The 19,142-nt window shown below is 38.2% G+C and overlaps 1 protein-coding gene across 3 annotated transcripts; it reads right to left on the bottom strand.

The window, feature by feature from the left end:
• Positions 1–1,428: 1,428 nt before the first annotated feature.
• Positions 1,429–19,125, bottom strand: vps37a (vacuolar protein sorting 37 homolog A). Of its 3 annotated transcripts, none has more exons than XM_031899683.1 (13): positions 19,041–19,125; positions 15,376–15,727; positions 12,284–12,358; positions 11,704–11,818; positions 10,810–10,910; positions 8,866–9,061; positions 8,623–8,693; positions 6,686–6,813; positions 6,048–6,106; positions 5,896–5,964; positions 5,129–5,272; positions 2,048–2,128; positions 1,429–1,675 (listed from the first exon to the last, which is right to left on the bottom strand). In XM_031899683.1, the coding sequence occupies exons 2-12, from the start codon at positions 15,483–15,485 to the stop codon at positions 2,048–2,050; spliced, it is 1,149 nt and encodes a 382-aa protein (XP_031755543.1). In that variant the 5' UTR covers positions 15,486–15,727; positions 19,041–19,125; the 3' UTR covers positions 1,429–1,675.
• Between the last annotated feature and the right edge of the window lie 17 nt (positions 19,126–19,142).

The raw sequence follows: 19,142 nt of genomic DNA, 5'->3' as shown, positions 1-19,142 counted from the left end.
ATGTATTTGCTCAAAATGGAGTCTACGGGAGATGGTCTTATCGGAATTCAGAGCCTTCTGTATAATGGTTTTCCAGATAAGGGATCCAATACCTGTATAAGGTTTTCAATATTTTAGGATAGAAGCTTGGGTCAGCCAATCAGATGTTGCTGTCATTATTTAAATTGCACTAAGTTAGCAAATTCTAATTGCCCAGTGGCTGCTTAGGGTCATGATACCTGCTCAAAGTCCTGCTGCTGTTTGTAATGGGAGTGCGTGCATTATAACTGCAGTCGGCTGTTTCACTTGGAAATGGGAAAGTAATATCCTCATAGAATATTAAGCGGGTGCCTAGGAAATACATTTTAGTACAGATATGTGAAATATTTTGGCTTTATGTGAAACAGCTGCCCTGAAATTGCTGAGATGTCTGTGAGGCAAGGAGTAAATCTTAAAGTGATACTAGTTTTCTAACCAATACAGATGCACTTATTGTCAAAATCTCTATATATCTGCCTCAAGTATCCTTGGTATAAGTAGCACTGTAACAGCTGGGCTTTGCAGTAAATATCATATATTTAGAATCTTAATGTTTCGGTCCAGGAACCAAACCATAACAGCTCATAGCTGCCTGTAGTATAAACTGCCAGTGACACTCAGGACTGTATGGTAAATTGTTAATCAAGGTAATAGAACAATGGGTATTGACTACAGAGTTCATCCTGATTCCTATTACTTTGAGTAAGGGCACAAATTGTATCTCCTTAAAGACATTGAAGTGCATTGATTTATATGCATATTACTTGGGAGACCACTGGCAGCCAAAAAATAGAGGTATCCTTATACCTCTATAAGGATAGGCCTGTGGCACACACAACACTTCTCTCTCAGCTGATATCTCTCAGTGCTGCCTGTCATTCATATGAAGGGAAACTAACTGCTTCTTGTGACAAGTGGTTTTCAACTTAAAAATGCCCGTTTACTGGCACAAAGCTGAATGAGAGGCGGTTTCCATTCACATCAATGACAGCCCCCAGGGGCAAGGCTGAGTGGCTAATATTTCTCAGGTATTGGTTGTTCGTGTCTGCCAAAGAAATATTCTATTTAATTTCCCAATAGTTGGGTTCTGTCTGTGGTGGGTGAATAACTGGTTTATATACACTTGAGAAAGGAAACTAAGCAGCCTGAAACGTGTGCAGTGGTCTGAAATTAAAGTTTTTCGAAGCAGTGAATCTGCATGACAGTGGTCTCCTCTTCATTTACAACTGCTTTATATATTAGTATTTAGTCACCTGGCACTAACTGGTACAGATGGAATGAGTGATGGGCTGCCAACGTGTTCTTCCTATACCTCTATGAATGAGTCTCTCTCACAAACACACACAATAATTAGTGCGAGCCTGGTTGGAGCGGTGGTCCGCACTGGAAGAAGAAAATACACCAAAAGGGTCTTTGTGTTAAATGGATTATTTAATATTTGTCAATGCAAGAAACCATTTCAGTATAACAGGAAATAAATTATATTCATAATTAACACTTATTAATATTAACGTGTAAGCAGTTTTTTTGGGTGACCAGTTGAATGAACATGAATATAACGATCAAACATTACAGTCTTCCCACTTTTTTTCCATTTATAAATACAAAATGTGCTTCTGTTGCCCCAGTTTTTTCACTTTGTCCATCATCTGCAGAACTATCTAAAGAAAACAGAAAAGGTAAATGAATTATGTTCAGCCACGATTGCCACATTACTAAGGGGCATGTTTACTATAGTGTGTAAGGCAACATCACCAGTGGTGTTGCCCATAGCAACCAATCAGATCTTTGCTTTAGTTCTTAAATTGTAGGTGAGTGTCCAAATCTAATTGCTCATTGGTTGCTATGGGCAACATCACTGGTGATGTTGGCTAACACGCAATAATAAATATATAGCTGTTACTGACATGTCTCTCCACAGACAGGAGAGCACAGGGTGTGTGTTAGTAACAAAGACACAAGTAAAGTAGGTCCTTAATAAAAGAGGGAGACAGATATGACACGTATAAGGGTAAAGGCAATACAGTACCTATAACGGTGCATGGTATTGGCTGTGCAGTGATATTGCTTGCTGAAGCTTTTCTTCTTTGGCTCTTCTACTGTGGCAACACTAGAGAAAACATTGTACAGTGTATAATAAACACCAATATGGCAGTCATTCACTACAATGAACTCAAACCAGAGATTTTCCTGTATTCCTCTCTGCATCTTTTGTGTCTAATAAAGGTAAAGTATTACACAGAGAGCTATATCCCACAGGGTGCCACACACTAGAACCCAGCTTCCCTTTATCATTTTAAATAAAAGTTTCCATAATTGCACTTGGTACAGGGCATTATATTTGCTGAGCATTGCTTTATGGTACCACTGAGAAAATGTAAATGGCCACTAACATAAAAAACTGATTACCGTATATACTTGAGTATAAGCAGTTTTTCAGCACGCAAAATGTGCTGAAAAATTAACCCTCGGCTTATACTCAAGTCACGGACCCTCCTGACCCCTTGCCGGTGATTCCCGCTGCCCCCGCCAACATGACAGCCTACCCTCAACCAACTCTAAAGCCCCGCACGCACACACGCTGCACGGACAAAAACTCCTGCAAAACTAAGTCGCAGTTTTACATACCGGCACTTGCGACTTAAAGTTCCATCAGTCCCGCTCTCTGCCTATGCCAGCTTCCCAGAACCGCCATCCTGCTAACTGTGCGCTCTTCTGCTCTGCTGGGCGCTGCAGTCGCACCAGTGTCGTCACGCGCCCCCTTCAGTTACTCATGGCCTAGTGTCGCCGCAGTCGCGGCAGTGACGTCACGTGCCCCCTTCAGTTACTCATGGCCTCATCTTACAATACCTTGAGTAACTGAAGGGGGCGCGTGGCGTCACTGGCGCGACTGCGGCGCCCAGCAGAGCAGAAGAGCGCACAGCAGAAGAGCGCATAGCAGAAGAGCGCACAGTTAGCAGAATGGCGGTTCTGGGAAGCTGGCATAGGCAGAGAGTGGGACTGAGGGAACTTTAAGTCGCAAGTGCCGGTATGTAAAACTGCGACTTAGTTTTGCAGGAGTTTTTGTCCGTTCAGCGTGTGGGGCTTTAGAGTAAGGCAAGATGGTATTAGAGGGATGGGCTGTAACTACAGCTTGTGTATCCTGAGGAAAAATGCATCTTTGGGGTTTGTATATCCAAAGAGTCAGGGCTGTAAATGGAAATATAAATAATAGCTGCCCTATTTGTGTGTTGTACATTGGGCTCCACTACCATTAAGGATAATAACTGTAAATAGTAGCAGGCACACAGCATGTTCCAAACAAGGTACTTGCCATAAGGATTTATATCTATATAGGTATATATCTATATAGGTATATATATATATATCTATATATAAAGTGCAAATGAGTTCCAGGGTTGGACTGGACTTTTCAGTATATGGTAACAACTGGGTCATCTCTATTTAAGTGTGGACTTTGTGAATACTCGGGTATATAGGCAGCAGCAATAGGTTAATGTCAATATGCTTTCTGCTGAGAATGGGGGGATCTATGTCAGTTATCTATTATCAGTTCTCAAGCAATATCGTGTAACCAGATTATCCTGCTGTACTTCTTGTGCTTCGTGTGTTGGCTCGCTCGCACCAGCCCTACTGGTGACACCTCGAGTCTTATACTTGAGTCAATAGGTTTTTCCAGTTTTCTTAGGTAAAATTAGGTACCTTGGCTTATACTCGAGTATATACGGTATATCTCATAAGAGTGCAAAGCAAATCTGTCCAGAACGTGAAATCTTTGCAGTTCACATAAACATGAAAGGCATTTGACCCTTTCAAATGTAAAACCTAAATGTTATTTACTATGCAAACTGGAGCTTTAATGGTAGCTACATAATTAAAGGGGAACTCCACTCAAAACCTTAAGCTTTTTGAAAAGTTAACACAATGTCAAGCAACTTTGCAATATACATCAATTTAAAAATATGCAGCCTTTTCATGATGTTAATATAATAATATGGTTTGGAACAGTTCCCCAAGCCCCGTCCCCCTGTTCTGCTGATCTGGCTGACTACTTTAAGACTCAAATAAAATGTAACAGTAGTTGACTGTCCTCAGCCTGCCTTCAGCCTGCATCCCCCAAACCCCAAAATCCCCTGCACAGGTGATGTCAATAAGGACAGGGATATCACAGTGCAATGCTTTGTTGGTTATGTAGTTCCTGCATGCTGCCTGTAAAGTGTGGAGAAGTTGTTACAATTTGTAACATCAATGTTTTAGCCCTTTCTCCTCTGCAAGGAATTTAAATGATGCAGAGAGGGAACTGTTTTGCAGCTGGATTTCAGCATATAAAAATGCTGAAAATGCAGAAAGTATATTCATACTTTCTGAAAGAACAAATTATAGTAATGGGTATATTAGGGGTTTCTGTGTTGTGTGGGGCTCTTTAACAAATTTTGGTTCGGAAGCCTGAGTTCCCCTTTAATACAGTATATTTTTCTAAAAGTATCTGCGAACTTCTGCTAGTGTTACAGACTATTACTATGCTGCCTAATTTGTACAATGAAAGGGACAGAATACGCCTATATTCACATTTTCCTTACATGAGCACAAGTAAATAGGAAACAGTGCATATACATTATAAGCAGGAATCCATTATGCAGGGGGATTATCTATGCACTGGGAATGATCTACCTCGCAAAGACCAAATATAGATTAGTTTCAATTTTCCACGGATAGTTCTTGATTAAAACAATAGGCAAAAAGTATGTTCAGCACAAGCCCTATTCATTGCACTCATGATAAATAAGGTCCTGTTTCTGCTGGAACATGCTCTGACACGTTCAGCCATATTCAGTTGCCCACATCATTGTAACATCAGCCTATATGCCGGGATTACTAGACTTCTACCTTATGTTGGTTACTGGTAAGCAATTATCAGTGGCAGGAGGGTTTGTGATCAGAAGAACAAAAACTACTAAATCATAATGGCTCAGGGTGAATTATAGGAGGAGATACGTAACAATGTGAGAAGAGTTTCATTCTGAAGCTGCCAGTTATAGTGTTTCGCAAAACCCCATGCTCCACCCGTTCTGTACATATACATCCTGACATGTGAAAATGTAGGATATACCGTTCTTTTGTCCATGAAGTTAACAAGGAATTCATCAATTTCTATTTTTCCCTCAAGGAATTCATCTGCAATCTTGTCAGACTCCTCCTCGGCTTCATGTGCTGCAACCTTTAACCTTGCCTGCAAAGCACTCAGACTGCAGCTCTGGGAGGAAACGCATTAAACAGAGGATAAGAAATCAGCCTGCTTCATGCCATTCAATACAAACATTTTCTGAGAGGTAAAACCTGAGCTCAGCAGTATGAGGGTGGGTCAAACACATGAATCTGTACCAGTAACACTAAAAAATGAAAGAGCTTTAAAGTAATAAAAATATAATGCACTGTTGCCCTGCACTGGTAAAACTGGTGTGTTTGCTACAGTAACACTACTATAATTTATATAATAAGCTGCTGTGTAGCCACGGGGGCAGCCATTCAAGCTGGAAAAAAGGAGAAAAGGCACAGGTTACATAGCAGATAACAGATAAGCTCTGTAGAATACAATGGTGTTTTATCTGTTATCTGCTATGTGCCTGTGCCTTTTCTCCTTTGAATGGCTGCCCCCATGGCTACATAGCAGCTTATTTATATAAATTATAGTAGACTTTCTGAAGTAAACACACAACTTTTACCAGTGCAGGGCAGCAGCACATTATATTTTAGTTACTTTTATACACTTTCATTTTTTGGTGTTACTGTTCCTTTAATATAGGAGTCTGGGACTGGTACAGATTCATTTGTTACACAACTCAGGCACAACATGATGTAAAAACAAAAGAGATTTACCTCACTTAACTCATGTTGTCTTTGCAACTTCTTCTCAAACGACAACTTCAGCTGCATCAGCTGCTCATACTACAGCAAAACACACACAATGTGAAGCCAATGTCAAACAAAAACTCCATGTTTCTTGAACACAAACCATAAAACTGACTCACTTTGTCAAGTATTGCTTGTCGTTTTACTTCCAGAACTGGCTCCATCTGAAGATTCCTTTCTATAAAAAATAAATTGATTTTAATTTTATATATTTAGCAAAAATATATACATGCAATATACATGTTCTACAATTATTTTATTACAATGCCAACAACTCAAAGAGCAAAATACAAGGCATAAAGTATATTTGACATGAGTCTTAGTCACTGAACCCATGTTTAAAATAGTTACATATTTCCCCTTCAAAAGTTACCCATTTATATTAAGTAGATAAGTCATAAAAATCTAATAACTGTCAGGGAAATCATATGAGTTTCAGTTAATCTGCTCTCTGATTTGTTAATGTGAAGGAGGGAAATTATCCTTTATATATTTATACTACACATTCTATAATTGCCTGTATTGTGGTGCTAAAAATATGAACACAGCATACCTATTATGCCTATAACTGAAAGCAAAACTGTTTATAGAAAAAAAAAAAAAGATTCTGGGACTTATTTATGAACAAAGGGCAATTGTGCACCTGGAAGATCCCTCGCTGCACTTCCCATTAAGCAGCCAACTGTGGGAACTGCAGAACTACAGCTGTAGGGAAAGAAATATGTATTTCATGTAGTAACTATATTAACATACATACTCGCCATCTCCTCAATGTTCCGCACCAACTCCTCTTTATCAGAAATGACCTGCTTCAACTGCGGAAGATTCACAAACTGCTCCAACAGAACATCCTCTTGATCTGACATTTCAGAGAGCTGAGATACACTACACAAAGAACAAAATGAAACAAATAGGTTATTTCCCCTTTAGGGAGAAGCAGTATTAAAGGAACAGTAACACTAAAAAATGAAAGAGCTTTAAAGTAATAAATATATAATGCACTGTTGCCCTGCACTGGTAAAACTGGTGTGTTTGCTACAGTAACACTACTATAATTTATATAATAAGCTGCTGTGTAGCCACGGGGGCAGCCATTCAAGCTGGAAAAAAGGAGAAAAGGCACAGGTTACATAGCAGATAACAGATTAGTTCTGTAGAATACAATAGGGTTTTATCTGTTATCTGCTATGTGCCTGTGCCTTTTCTCCTTTGAATGGCTGCCTCCATGGCTACACAGCAGCTTATTTATATAAAATTATAGTAGACTTTCTGAAGTAAACACACAACTTTTACCAGTGCAGGGCAGTAGCACATTATATTTTAGTTACTTTTATACACTTTCATTTTTTGGTGTTACTGTTCCTTTAACTCAGGAGACTTATGGGCAGATTTAGAGCTTAACACATAAGAACTCACCCATGTTCTATTAATTCCTATAGGATTTATAGAAGTGTATTTATCAGTGGGTAAGTGATAAATAGGCTTCTAAAAATCCCATAGGAATAAACAGAATGTGGGAAATTCTTATGTATTAAGTGACAAACTCTCATATTGATAAATCTGCCCCTGTCAGGTCAAGCCCACTGAGTCACTATTACTTCGTATTTGTAAAGAGAACTGAATAAAAGCAATTATGCTTGTTTGTGCTAACATTTACATTACAACTATAAATATACAGGAAAAGGTGATGTACCGTGCTAGCCAGTCAAAAATATTTACAGGGTAACCCTTTTGAAATAAAAAATAACAAAAGTAGTATAAAGGTGATACATTTATTGGCTAACTAAGATAACCATAGCAAGCTTTCAGAACATTTTAGTTCCTTTTTCAAGCTGATTGAAAAAGGAACTAAAATGTTCTGAAAGCTTGCTATGGTTATCTTAGTTAGCCAATAAAGGTATCACCTTTATACCACTTTTGTTATTTTTTATTTCAAAAGGGTTACCCTGTAAATATATACATATTTATCTCAAACCCAGGGTGGCACTCTGCCTATATATATATATATATATATATATATATATATATATATATATATATATACATACATACATATACATATACATAGCCTAGTAATATATATATATATATATATATATATATATATATATACTAGGCTATGTACTAATGAATCCCATGGAAATATAAAATGAATGCAAAGTCTACTTATAGATGAGCCACATTTTTACTCTGAGGATACCTGAACCAAATATAATGTGTGTGTGATATATATATATAACAAAAGTCAAAAGATGGATTTTTGCTGCAATATTTAAGGAGTGCTGGTGACTTGCATGTGGTTTGCACCGAGCGAAGAGACAAGGCAGAGTGCTGCAGACACATTGGGGTATTGTGTATATATATATATATATATATATATATATATATATATAGCACTTTTTTGTAGTGTTATTGCAGTGTGTTTTGTGTTCGTTATGCAAATACTATATGCAAATGTTCTTTGTCTTACTTTGGTGATGTAATATGACATCACTACTAGCACCTTTCCATCCAAAATATGGTTATTAGACACAGGTTGTTTTGGGTTTGTTCACAGAAAGGCTATTGTTGTAACTGAAACGTCAGTATCCACAAATAAATGACCTAAGCGTTTCTATGTAAGACCTGTGAGTGCGGACCTTTCTTTCCTGGTGGATTTATATATAGCAAAACTAGTCAATTCCAAATATTTACCTGAGTTCTAAGAGTTCAGGAAAAGTTTCAGGGAGATCAGGCATCTTGTAGGTGAAGCCATTGATACCCACCTAAAGGATTACAAGAGATTATAGCTATTAAGGGGTAGCTCACCTGAAAATCTGTTATGATGCAGACAGTGGCATTAGATGGATTACAACATGAAAAAAAACATAGCTGAGCAACAGGTGACATGCTGAAATGCAGCAATCCTTGCATTATGACTGCTTTGCTTATACTTACTTCAGAAGTAGGGACTGGTAGGGGAAGATCTGTGATTAACCCATAGGTAGGAGCAGCAGCTTTGGCAGAGTTGTAGGCTGGAGGAACAGTTTCTGAAACTGGAACGGATCTACTGGATTCTTGCGCTGGGTATGGTGGAAGATATGGAAACCCCGGATGAGGGTACAGAGGTGGTCCAGTAGGATTGCTGAACAAACTAAAACAGCAAGATACACAAACCTGAAATGATTCTCATTAGCTCCAAACCTTGGTTTTTCTCTCATGCAAATAAAATATAGACTTACTAAGAGATGGCAAAAATCTGTCTCCTTCTAATCTACTTCAAGATGCATTTACTGGCACCAAAGTTACAAACGCTTTGCTAGCATTGATTAGAATGGTTGGGCAGCAAAGGTTTGTACTGTACTAGAGATCAAATTGCTAAGGAAGAGTTTTCTGTAACATATTTTATTCACTGTGAATGAATAGGTATACTGGGTAGGGTCACTACCTCTGCCATGAGCAGAGTTAAAGGGTGATTTCCCTATTTACCCCTATCAGCTGATGGCTATTGTCTCCACTGCAGAAAAAAAACATCACCCACTCACTAGTCACTCAGGTTCAGTGAGCCTGCTATTAGGCCAGTGGTTATGACTTGGGTCGCTGCGGGCTATGTGCCTGTGTGACAATTACTTTAGATCACATTTTTGCTAGATCAGACCTTAAAGGGGTAACAAAATAATAATAATAAAATGAATGCCTCATAGTCATCCAATCTGTTTATTTTTGAGCTGCTGGGGTCAATGACCCTGGCAACCAGATAGCATTTTCAAATGCAAGACAGAAAGAGTCTTAATTGGAAGTCTAAAAATATGAAAACTATAAAAAGTGACAAATGAAGACCTAGTAAAAAGTTGCTTGTAAGGACTATGTAATATAAAAAGAAGATTCACCATCTAAATATAATGTGAGTGAAGCCCAAGCAAAATAACTGGTCTCACTACAATGTATAAATGCAGATAAGGGGGAAGTTACACTCAATGCATGTTAAACCTCATAACTAAAATACACAGTTAAGATATGATAAATCTTATGTATAGCAAAGTGTATTTCTTTCTTTTAATGTATTCACAATGTACATTATTATATACATTATGTAAGCATACCATATGTCTAGGTGTGTGGCAGGCAAAGGAAAACAAACTTAACACAGAGTTACCCTAAAATCCCTTGAAGTTACAGAATGTGCTAAGCTGCATAAGGATATTGACAGGGTACATAAGGATACACTCTAGTCTCCTGCTCTGTAGGATTAACATTAATCTTCCATTCTTAGTAAGGAGGGTATGGGAACAACATCAACCTGGCGTGACTGAACTATACACCCAATTTAAAGCAGCTTATATATGTAGCCATACACAATGGTGCTTGAAAGTTTTGAACCCTTTTTAATTTAACATTTCATAAATATGGCACAAAATGTAATCTGTTTTTCACGTAAGTCCTAAATCTATATAATAAGAACCAGAATAAAACAAATGAGTCAAAAACATTATACTTGTTCATTTAGAAAAATGAACCAAAGTTGCATTATACATTAGGTATATTATATGTGACCCTCTAGGATTATCAGATCATTTGAAGGGGAAATTAGATCAGGTGTTTCATTTAATGGGATGATAAAAAGATCTGAGTGTGGGAGGTCCTGCCTTATTTAGAGTACATAAATCTGTCTCTGGACTATCAGAGTCTGATCTTAACAACACAATTTTGCAGGAGTGTTTCATGGCTCTCCAAGGACCTCCGAAAAACAGTTATTGATGCTCAACAGGCTGGAAAAGATTATAAACTATTTATAAAGTGTTTGTACTCCAATGGTCCAGTGTCAGGCAGATTGTGTACAAATGGAGGCAATTCCAAATACCGAAATATAAATATTTTATTATACACTGCAGTAATACTTACTAAGGAAAGGAGCCAGAACTGGGGGCCAGTGTGGGGGGATTTTTCCAAAACTCTTCCAGTAAAGTCTGAACTATTTTACCAAGATCAGAGTGCATTGTAAACTAAAAGGGGGAAAAAGGTGCAATTATTAAACACAACAAATTTTAACCTTAAGCTTGATTTTCTAGAATGGTTAAACCCTCACAAACATATACTGAAACAAGTATGGAAAAAGAAGGTCAATAAATATGGCATGGTCCAGTGACTATTGCCTGGATATTGTGATGGGAGCAATTTCATACTACTATATATACACCACAGGTATGCTACCAGTTAACCACAATGGAAAGGGAAAGTGGTCACTACTATGCCCTTAAAACACCTTTACCACAGTTTCAAACAGAGCAGTCCTGCAAGAGAAGAGGAAAAGAAAGGGTTTGTGCAGATAGGCTGCACAAAGTCCAGATAGGCTGGGAACTGTTTACATTTGTCCCAATCAGCTGTTTTGCCTTAACAGGAGTTCCTGCTACAAGTGGCAATGTAGCAGAATGCAGACTGCTTAAGTTGTCTATATGTATGATGATAAATGGAATGACTGAACTAGAAAGATAGGAACCAGCTTTTGAAAATGTGTACTGAGCAAATGAAAGTCAACACTGAAGAAATTCTATGCATTAGTATATTATTAAAGCATAGAAGGGCAGAGGAAGGCACCAAGCAGTTCTTAGGCATTTCATTCAAGCACATGATGGGGGGGATAACAGGCAGTTCTTTGTCACAGAAAGCTTAAGCACAGCATACATAATACACTGGCACTTACTGGCTCCTGGAAAGCAGTTTTTAATATAAAAAGAATTTGCATGCAAATAATAATAACAATTATATTTACAAACAAGGAACATATGAGTACCTTACATTATTAACAAGGGGACAGATGACATTCATGCCTTGCTTATCCACTAGGTGATGGTGAATAGGTGGGAAAACACTGATGTGAGGTTTTTCTTGAGGAAACTGCGGAGGAAGCAAACTGCAAAAATAAACAAGTAAATAAAGTGCTTAGAGAAGGGAAGGGCTGGCTGCAGAGTATTATACAGAGAAAATATCATTATCAACATCTGTTCCAATAGAGTCTTTCAACTGCAAAAGTAAATGGTTTCTAAACCCAACAATGTATCACATACATAACTGGCAGAAGTCAGTGTCTGCTCTCACTCTGTAACTTTTGAAAATGAGTGTTTAACCACCAAGACCTGGTGATCCAAATGCTGGCTACTATGACAAGGATGCTGATAACAGCTCTCAAGCTGTTAATGTTGCCACAAATACCACAGTACCACAGCAATAATTGCTTGGTTATGTCAAATCATCAGAAGCATTTATCTAACCAACCCTTAGCTTAAACTTGTTTTAGGAACCAAAACATAAAATCTGCATGTATAGAAACATTTAACATGAATGAGAACTATAATAAATGTACTGTATATATACTTACATGTTTATGTTGATGGTAAGGTTTTTAACTGTAAAAGGCAGCCTGTATTCCACATCTTTCTGAATTTCTGCAATACTGTTTAAAAGAACAAAAATTAGAAAAAGAATGAGCAAACTTAACCATTTCACATATACTCAGCCTTATATACCCAACTAGGAAAATAAACAATACTCTGGAATAGAGAAGCTGGACATCCATGGAACAGATTATATATTTTTTAACAAACTGAAAATTATCAAACAATTAATTTGCTCCAGTTGTATTTTCTTAATGCCTGGATCTAACAAATTTACCACACTGTGGGAGAAAGGGGTAGTTGACAAAAGTATTTTTAATAGTACAAGACAAACACTCAATACCTTTAATTGCTTTCTGTTTTTTTCTAAAAAGTTTTTTTTTTTTAAATAGTTTTATTTTCTTACTCTCGTATTCCCAGCAGCTGACTCTCTAAAGCATGGCACATTTCTCAGCCCTACAGATTACACTGTCTGGCATGTAGCTTTGCCAGCAACTAACATATCAAACTGTACCACTATACAGCTTAAAGGGATACTGTCATGATCTTTATGCTATACTTTTTATTTCTAAATTACACTGTAAATAATTCACTCTACCATATAAAATGTTATTCTTGAACCAACAAATTTATTTTTTTTTAGCTGTAATATTGGTGTGTAGGCGCCATCTCGGTGCATTGTGCCCGAGTCTGAGCTTTCAAAAGGAGCCAGCGCAACTGCCTTCAGGAAGCCTATTGTTTCTCCTACTCCCATGTAACATGAGTCCTAAGCCGGACTTGGATTTCTTACTATAAGGTGTGACTAAAGTTTATCAGAGCACAGGTAACAAGACTATGGCACCCTGGGAAATGAAGAATAGGGCAAGTCCCATATAAAATTTCAAAATTAAATATGTTGTTTTTGAAAAATGGCTTTCAATGCAGGAGTCTTCTGGAGAAGCTATATTAACTGATGAATTTTGAAAAAAAAAAGTTTTCTCACAACATATTCCTTTAAGGGCCCAGCTAAGCAGCCATACAATTAAATGCTCAGAAATGCTCCTCATACATTTCAATCTCAAAGGTAAACTTACTGTTATACTAAAAGTCTAATGGCACATGGGGCTAGGGAATCCATTTTTGTCCACCTGAGTTTTGCATGTAGGCAGAGAAAAGCCAATCCATGCTTATCCACTCCTGTGTGCGTCTGCTTGAACAGGCATACTGTTGGCCTGTGTGCAGATACATGAAGCAGATCTTGGCACCAAAAGGCAAACTTTTGTATTTTAGTGCTGAAAATCCACTCTGTGTGTGTCTACACATAGGCTGACACAGTTCCTGTCAGTGCATAAACACACGCAAGTTGATGGCGGCAGATTGGCTCTTCTCCTCCTGTGTACAACGCAGAGAAAAGCGGATCCTCAGCCCATGTGCCATAGCCTAGAATTCAGATTTTCAGCAGTTTAGTAAAATTAATTTAACAGAAAATCCAGGGGACAGTGAATTTACACGCTTATTTTATCTGTGATTCTAAAGTGTGACAAGACTATATACCTGCCTGCTGATGAATTACATTACGGTCCATAACACCATGCAATTGGACTGGAGAATCAGAAGGTGCTAACTTAAACGTTTTCCAGTCCTACATTTCACATAAGAATTTGAATCCCTAGTCATTTCAGATCACATACAGATTATCATATGACAAGCTAGTGTGTTGCAAGTGGCATAACAAAAAAAAATGAGGCAACAGTAAACAAATCAGCAATAAGCATTAGGTTTGCACAGGCAGGCAGTGACTTGAGGTTAAACAACTCTCATATGCAGGTTTTAGAACAGAAAGGCAAGCTGAGCCTCTTCTTTTAATCCCTATACAGGTTTACACACCTGAAAGTGATAACAATAGACTGTAACAGCATAGACTGCAATAGCAAGGGCAGAAAAGATATGCTGGCTATGAGTACAAGGATTGTTTGATAAGAAAAGGCAGTCTAGAATTAGATAACAGGCAATATGTATGCCACTTATAATACCAAATACCTATGTCAATGCATAGACTTGTTTTGAGAAATTCCTCAGCAGCTGAAAGAATGTGTGATGCAAATCAGCTGAAAAGAGGAAGGGCAGGCTACAAGAGGCACCTCTGGGTCACACTGTTACTGCACTGTTGTGGCCTTGGTCTGGTTTGGAAGTCTAACATATAAGTTTTCTAAACATTTCTATTCCCCTTTAACATTAAAATTGTAGCTCATCATGAGTACATCAAACTCTTAATACAGCTTCTGGTATTTGAAGTGACATACTTTTTGTATTCAATAAATAATACTGTTGACTGATCCTAAGCACAATGGTGTTGCAAAAAGTTAAAGAATATTACACTATGTTATATGAGTTTCATTATAGTCAAGCTCCACTTGTTTGGTGAGGCTGCCAAATAAGCAAATCTTTCCCTAATATGCCCAGGGACAAATGTTTGGATCACAACAACAGCAGATATCAACAGGCACTCACGTTAAAAAAAGATATAGCATGCCTGGGTGCAGTGTCAGACCAATATCCACATGCAAATATATGAGCCGCACTCACAGGACTTAGTGTGCAAAAAAGGAAAATTTATTATAGCATATAGCTAACGTTTCGTCTGTTTCCACAGCCTTTATCTGTGGAAGCAGCCGAAACGTTAGCTATATGCTATAATAAATTTTCCTTTTTTGCACACTAAGTCCTGTGAGTGCGGCTCATATATTTGCATGTATATATATATATATATATATATATATATATTTTATATATACACACACACACACCCCATGTATATACCAAATGGTATGAAGTTTGACATAAAAGTACAATTTACACATAAACTGTTATAATGAAAGGTATAGAAGAAGTTTCTTTAGCATGATAGGCAAACACTGATAGCTAGCTGAATATTTGCAGTGCTATTTTAGGTGTACATTGGATGAATAGTACATGGTAATTAAGCATGTATTTTTACAAGAGACCTGCAATGCAACACATACTAGTCTCAAGGCTTTATCCTACAGCCAATAGGTTGTATAAAACTTATACTGAGCTACATGACGTGCTGCCTTACCTGTTGTGGCAAGCTTTAAGGGACTCAATCTGCCTCTGTTTCTGCTGCTGCAAGCTTGTAAGTTGCTGAAGTGGTCTGGGGCTCTTAGACGAGGGGAAGAGCCAACTCATCCTGCTTGTAATTTTAGCTGAGTAGCCCAGCGCTAAATAGGATGATGATGATGATGATGATGATGATAGTGTTTTCAGACTTAGAAGGGGAGGGGGTGTTGCAAAACAGCTTAGCTGAGTTTCTGGTAGTTACACAAGAGAATCTTTTCTTTCCTCACATTCACAGAAGATATGGATTCTCAGACATCCCTTCCATGAGCTGCATTAGCAGGCTGGGGGCAATGTACCTGTACAAATGTATGCTTTGGGGGATAAAATGAATAAAAAGAGTTAAAAAAGTAACAAAAAAACAACAATCTGTACCTTAACATCTGTGTGTGTTTGTGTATTGATACAATTATAGGATACACACCAAGTGATTTCTTCCAGACCTTGCAGCTACAAAAATCCAGTTATCACATCCAGACTGGCATTAAAGAGGCCCTGGCATTACAAGTACACAGAACCCCAAACACCAACCCAATGAATAGTGACTGTCTATTTCATTTTACATTTTTAAATCCTAAATGCCTGTGGTCATGTCCATGATTTATTTTAACTCAGGGATCCAGCAAATCAGCCACTGTGCCAAGGTATAGATATATTTAATTAGCAGACACAGTCCCCAGGTAGGGAAGCAATTGTAGAGATAAGAGACCTTTTGGTAGAAGGGACAGCCAGCATGGGAATGAACTGTGATTCCCGTAATAATACAGTATGCAAAGCTATATCCTTAAGTAAACTTGTCAGCCAACTGTGCCAAGATAATAACCCGTTGATTGTAGGCACAGCCAGCAGACAAATTAAAGATGCCAAAAGAATCACGCGTGAATAGTGAAATAAAAATCCCAAAAACAGTTTTATTAAAGGGGAACTATTGTAAAAATAAAAATGTATCAAATGTTTTATAATAAAAAAAACAAACTTTCTTTAATTTGTTAAAAAAAAAATTTCACCAATTCTTAAAATCTGATAGCTACTCCTGCATGAAGAGGAAATTGTGTTTTCTAGATACCTACAATCAGCACTGATGCTTAGACAGAATTCAGATACTGAAGGAACATAATATGTCACCTGTTCTCCCAATTCCTGTTTGCACTTTTTCTGTTGGGTTTCTAAGAGTTGAAAGCAATGTCTTTTGTAATAAGGAAAATTATCTCTTTAATAAACTTCTTGTTTTCTAAAACTGCTATCTATAGTTTTACTGTGCACTGTTCATATACATATGTGATCACCTGGCGCTTTATGGATTAGGGGTCTTTTTGAAATGTGGAGAGCCTAAAGCTACTAAAGAACATCAGGAAAAATAGATAAGGAGATTGTCCTGCCGCCAATATGGATGTATGAAGCTTAGCTACCACATCGTAAGTGCAACTTACAAACCCTGTCCCCCCCCACTTCATAAGATTAGGCTGTAAGCTCTTTAGGGAAGGGACCTCATTCCTGCTGTGTATTATAGTATTATTACTATGCGTGTTATTTGTTATTATGCTTGGCCTTCCCGTGTGTAAAATTGTACATTGTTGCCTATTTGTGTAGTACCTAAAAAATAAAGTTATAACCTACCTCCCCACCAACTTCATAAGTATACCTGAATAACCACCCCATTTGATAAGTGTTCCTTATTAACCAACCCCACTCCATAAGTGTACATTCCCCCCCTCCACTTCATAAGTGTACCTTATTAACCTTCCCCTTACTTCATAAGTGTACCTTATTAACCTTCCCCTTACTTCATAAGTGTAACTTATTAACCTTCCCCTTATTTCATAAGTGTACCTTATTAACCTTCCCCTTACTTCATAAGTGTACCTTATTAACCTTCCCCTTACTTCATAAGTGTACCTTATTAACATTCCCCCCCACTTCATAAGTGTACCTTATTAACCTTCCCCTTACTTCCTAAGTGTACCTTATTAACATTCCCCCCCACTTCCTAAGTGTACCTTATTAACATTCCCCCCCACTTCCTAAGTGTACCTTATTAACATTCCCCCCCCACTTCATAAGTGTACCTTATTAACCTTCCCCTTACTTCCTAAGTGTACCTTATTAACCTTCCCCCCACTTCATAAGTGTACCTTATTAACATCCCCCCCCACTTCATAAGTGTACCTTATTAACATTCCCCCCCACTTCATAAGTGTACCTTATTAACCTTCCCCTTACTTCATAAGTGTACCTTATTAACATTCCCCCCCCACTTCATAAGTGTACCTTATTAACCTTCCCCTTAGTTCATAAGTGTACCTTATTAACCTTCCCCTTAGTTCATAAGTGTACCTTATTAACCTTCCCCCCCACTTCATAAGTGTACCTTATTAACATTCCCCCCCACTTCATAAGTGTACCTTTTTAACATTCCCCCCACTTCATAAGTGTACCTTATTAACATTCCCCCCACTTCACAAGTGTACCTTATTAACCTTCCCCTTACTTCATAAGTGTACCTTATTATCATTCCCCCCCACTTCATAAGTGTACCTTATTAACATTCCCCCCCACTTCATAAGTGTACCTTATTAACATTCCCCCCCCACTTCATAAGTGTACCTTATTAACATTCCCCCCCCACTTCATAAGTGTACCTTATTAACATTCCCCCCACTTCATAAGTGTACCTTATTAACCTTCCCCCCCCACTTCATAAGTGTACCTTATTAACCTTCCCCCCCACTTCATAAGTGTACCTTATTAACCTTCCCCCCCACTTCATAAGTGTACCTTATTAACATTCCCCCCACTTCATAAGTGTACCTTATTAACATTCCCCCCCACTTCATAAGTGTACCTTATTAACATTCCCCCCCACTTCATAAGTGTACCTTATTAACATTCCCCCCCCACTTCATAAGTGTACCTTATTAACATTCCCCCCCCACTTCATAAGTGTACCTTATTAACCTTCCCCCCCCACTTCATAAGTGTACCTTATTAACCTTCCCCCCCACTTCATAAGTGTACCTTATTAACCTTCCCCCCCCACTTCATAAGTGTACCTTATTAACCTTCCCCTTACTTCATAAGTGTACCTTATTAACATTCCCCCCCACTTCATAAGTGTACCTTATTAACATTCCCCCCACTTCATAAGTGTACCTTATTAACATTCCCCCCACTTCATAAGTGTACCTTATTAACATTCCCCCCCACTTCATAAGTGTACCTTATTAACATTCCCCCCCACTTCATAAGTGTACCTTATTAACCTTCCCCCCCCACTTCATAAGTGTACCTTATTAACATTCCCCCCCACTTCATAAGTGTACCTTATTAACATTCCCCCCCACTTCATAAGTGTACCTTATTAACACCCCCCCAATTTCTAAGTGTACCTTATTAACCTTCAACCCTCACTCAGATAACATTAAATAAAACCGCAAGATACAGTCGGCTGTCACTTCCTCTTACACCCCCAGTTGTCCCTTGCCGTGCTACACAACATGTATGTAACCTTCCCTACGCACCATGATATCTGAGAGAAGCCATACACGCAGTTGTCACATACCTGCACACACATACTAGATAGACAGTTGTGTGTTTATCCCATCAAGCACAATCCCAGTTGCCACTTACTTTCACTCTCCATGGGTCGCGCCGTATGACGCACAGCCTGTGACATCATGTCACCTACCAGCTTGAGAAGGGGATGGTTTTCCACGCCTTTGTGGCGGCTTG

This window comes from Xenopus tropicalis, chromosome 1 (genome assembly GCF_000004195.4).
Source record: "Xenopus tropicalis strain Nigerian chromosome 1, UCB_Xtro_10.0, whole genome shotgun sequence".
Classification (NCBI taxonomy): Eukaryota; Metazoa; Chordata; class Amphibia; order Anura; family Pipidae; genus Xenopus; species Xenopus tropicalis.
This window is presented reverse-complemented; position numbering and strand designations above follow the sequence as displayed.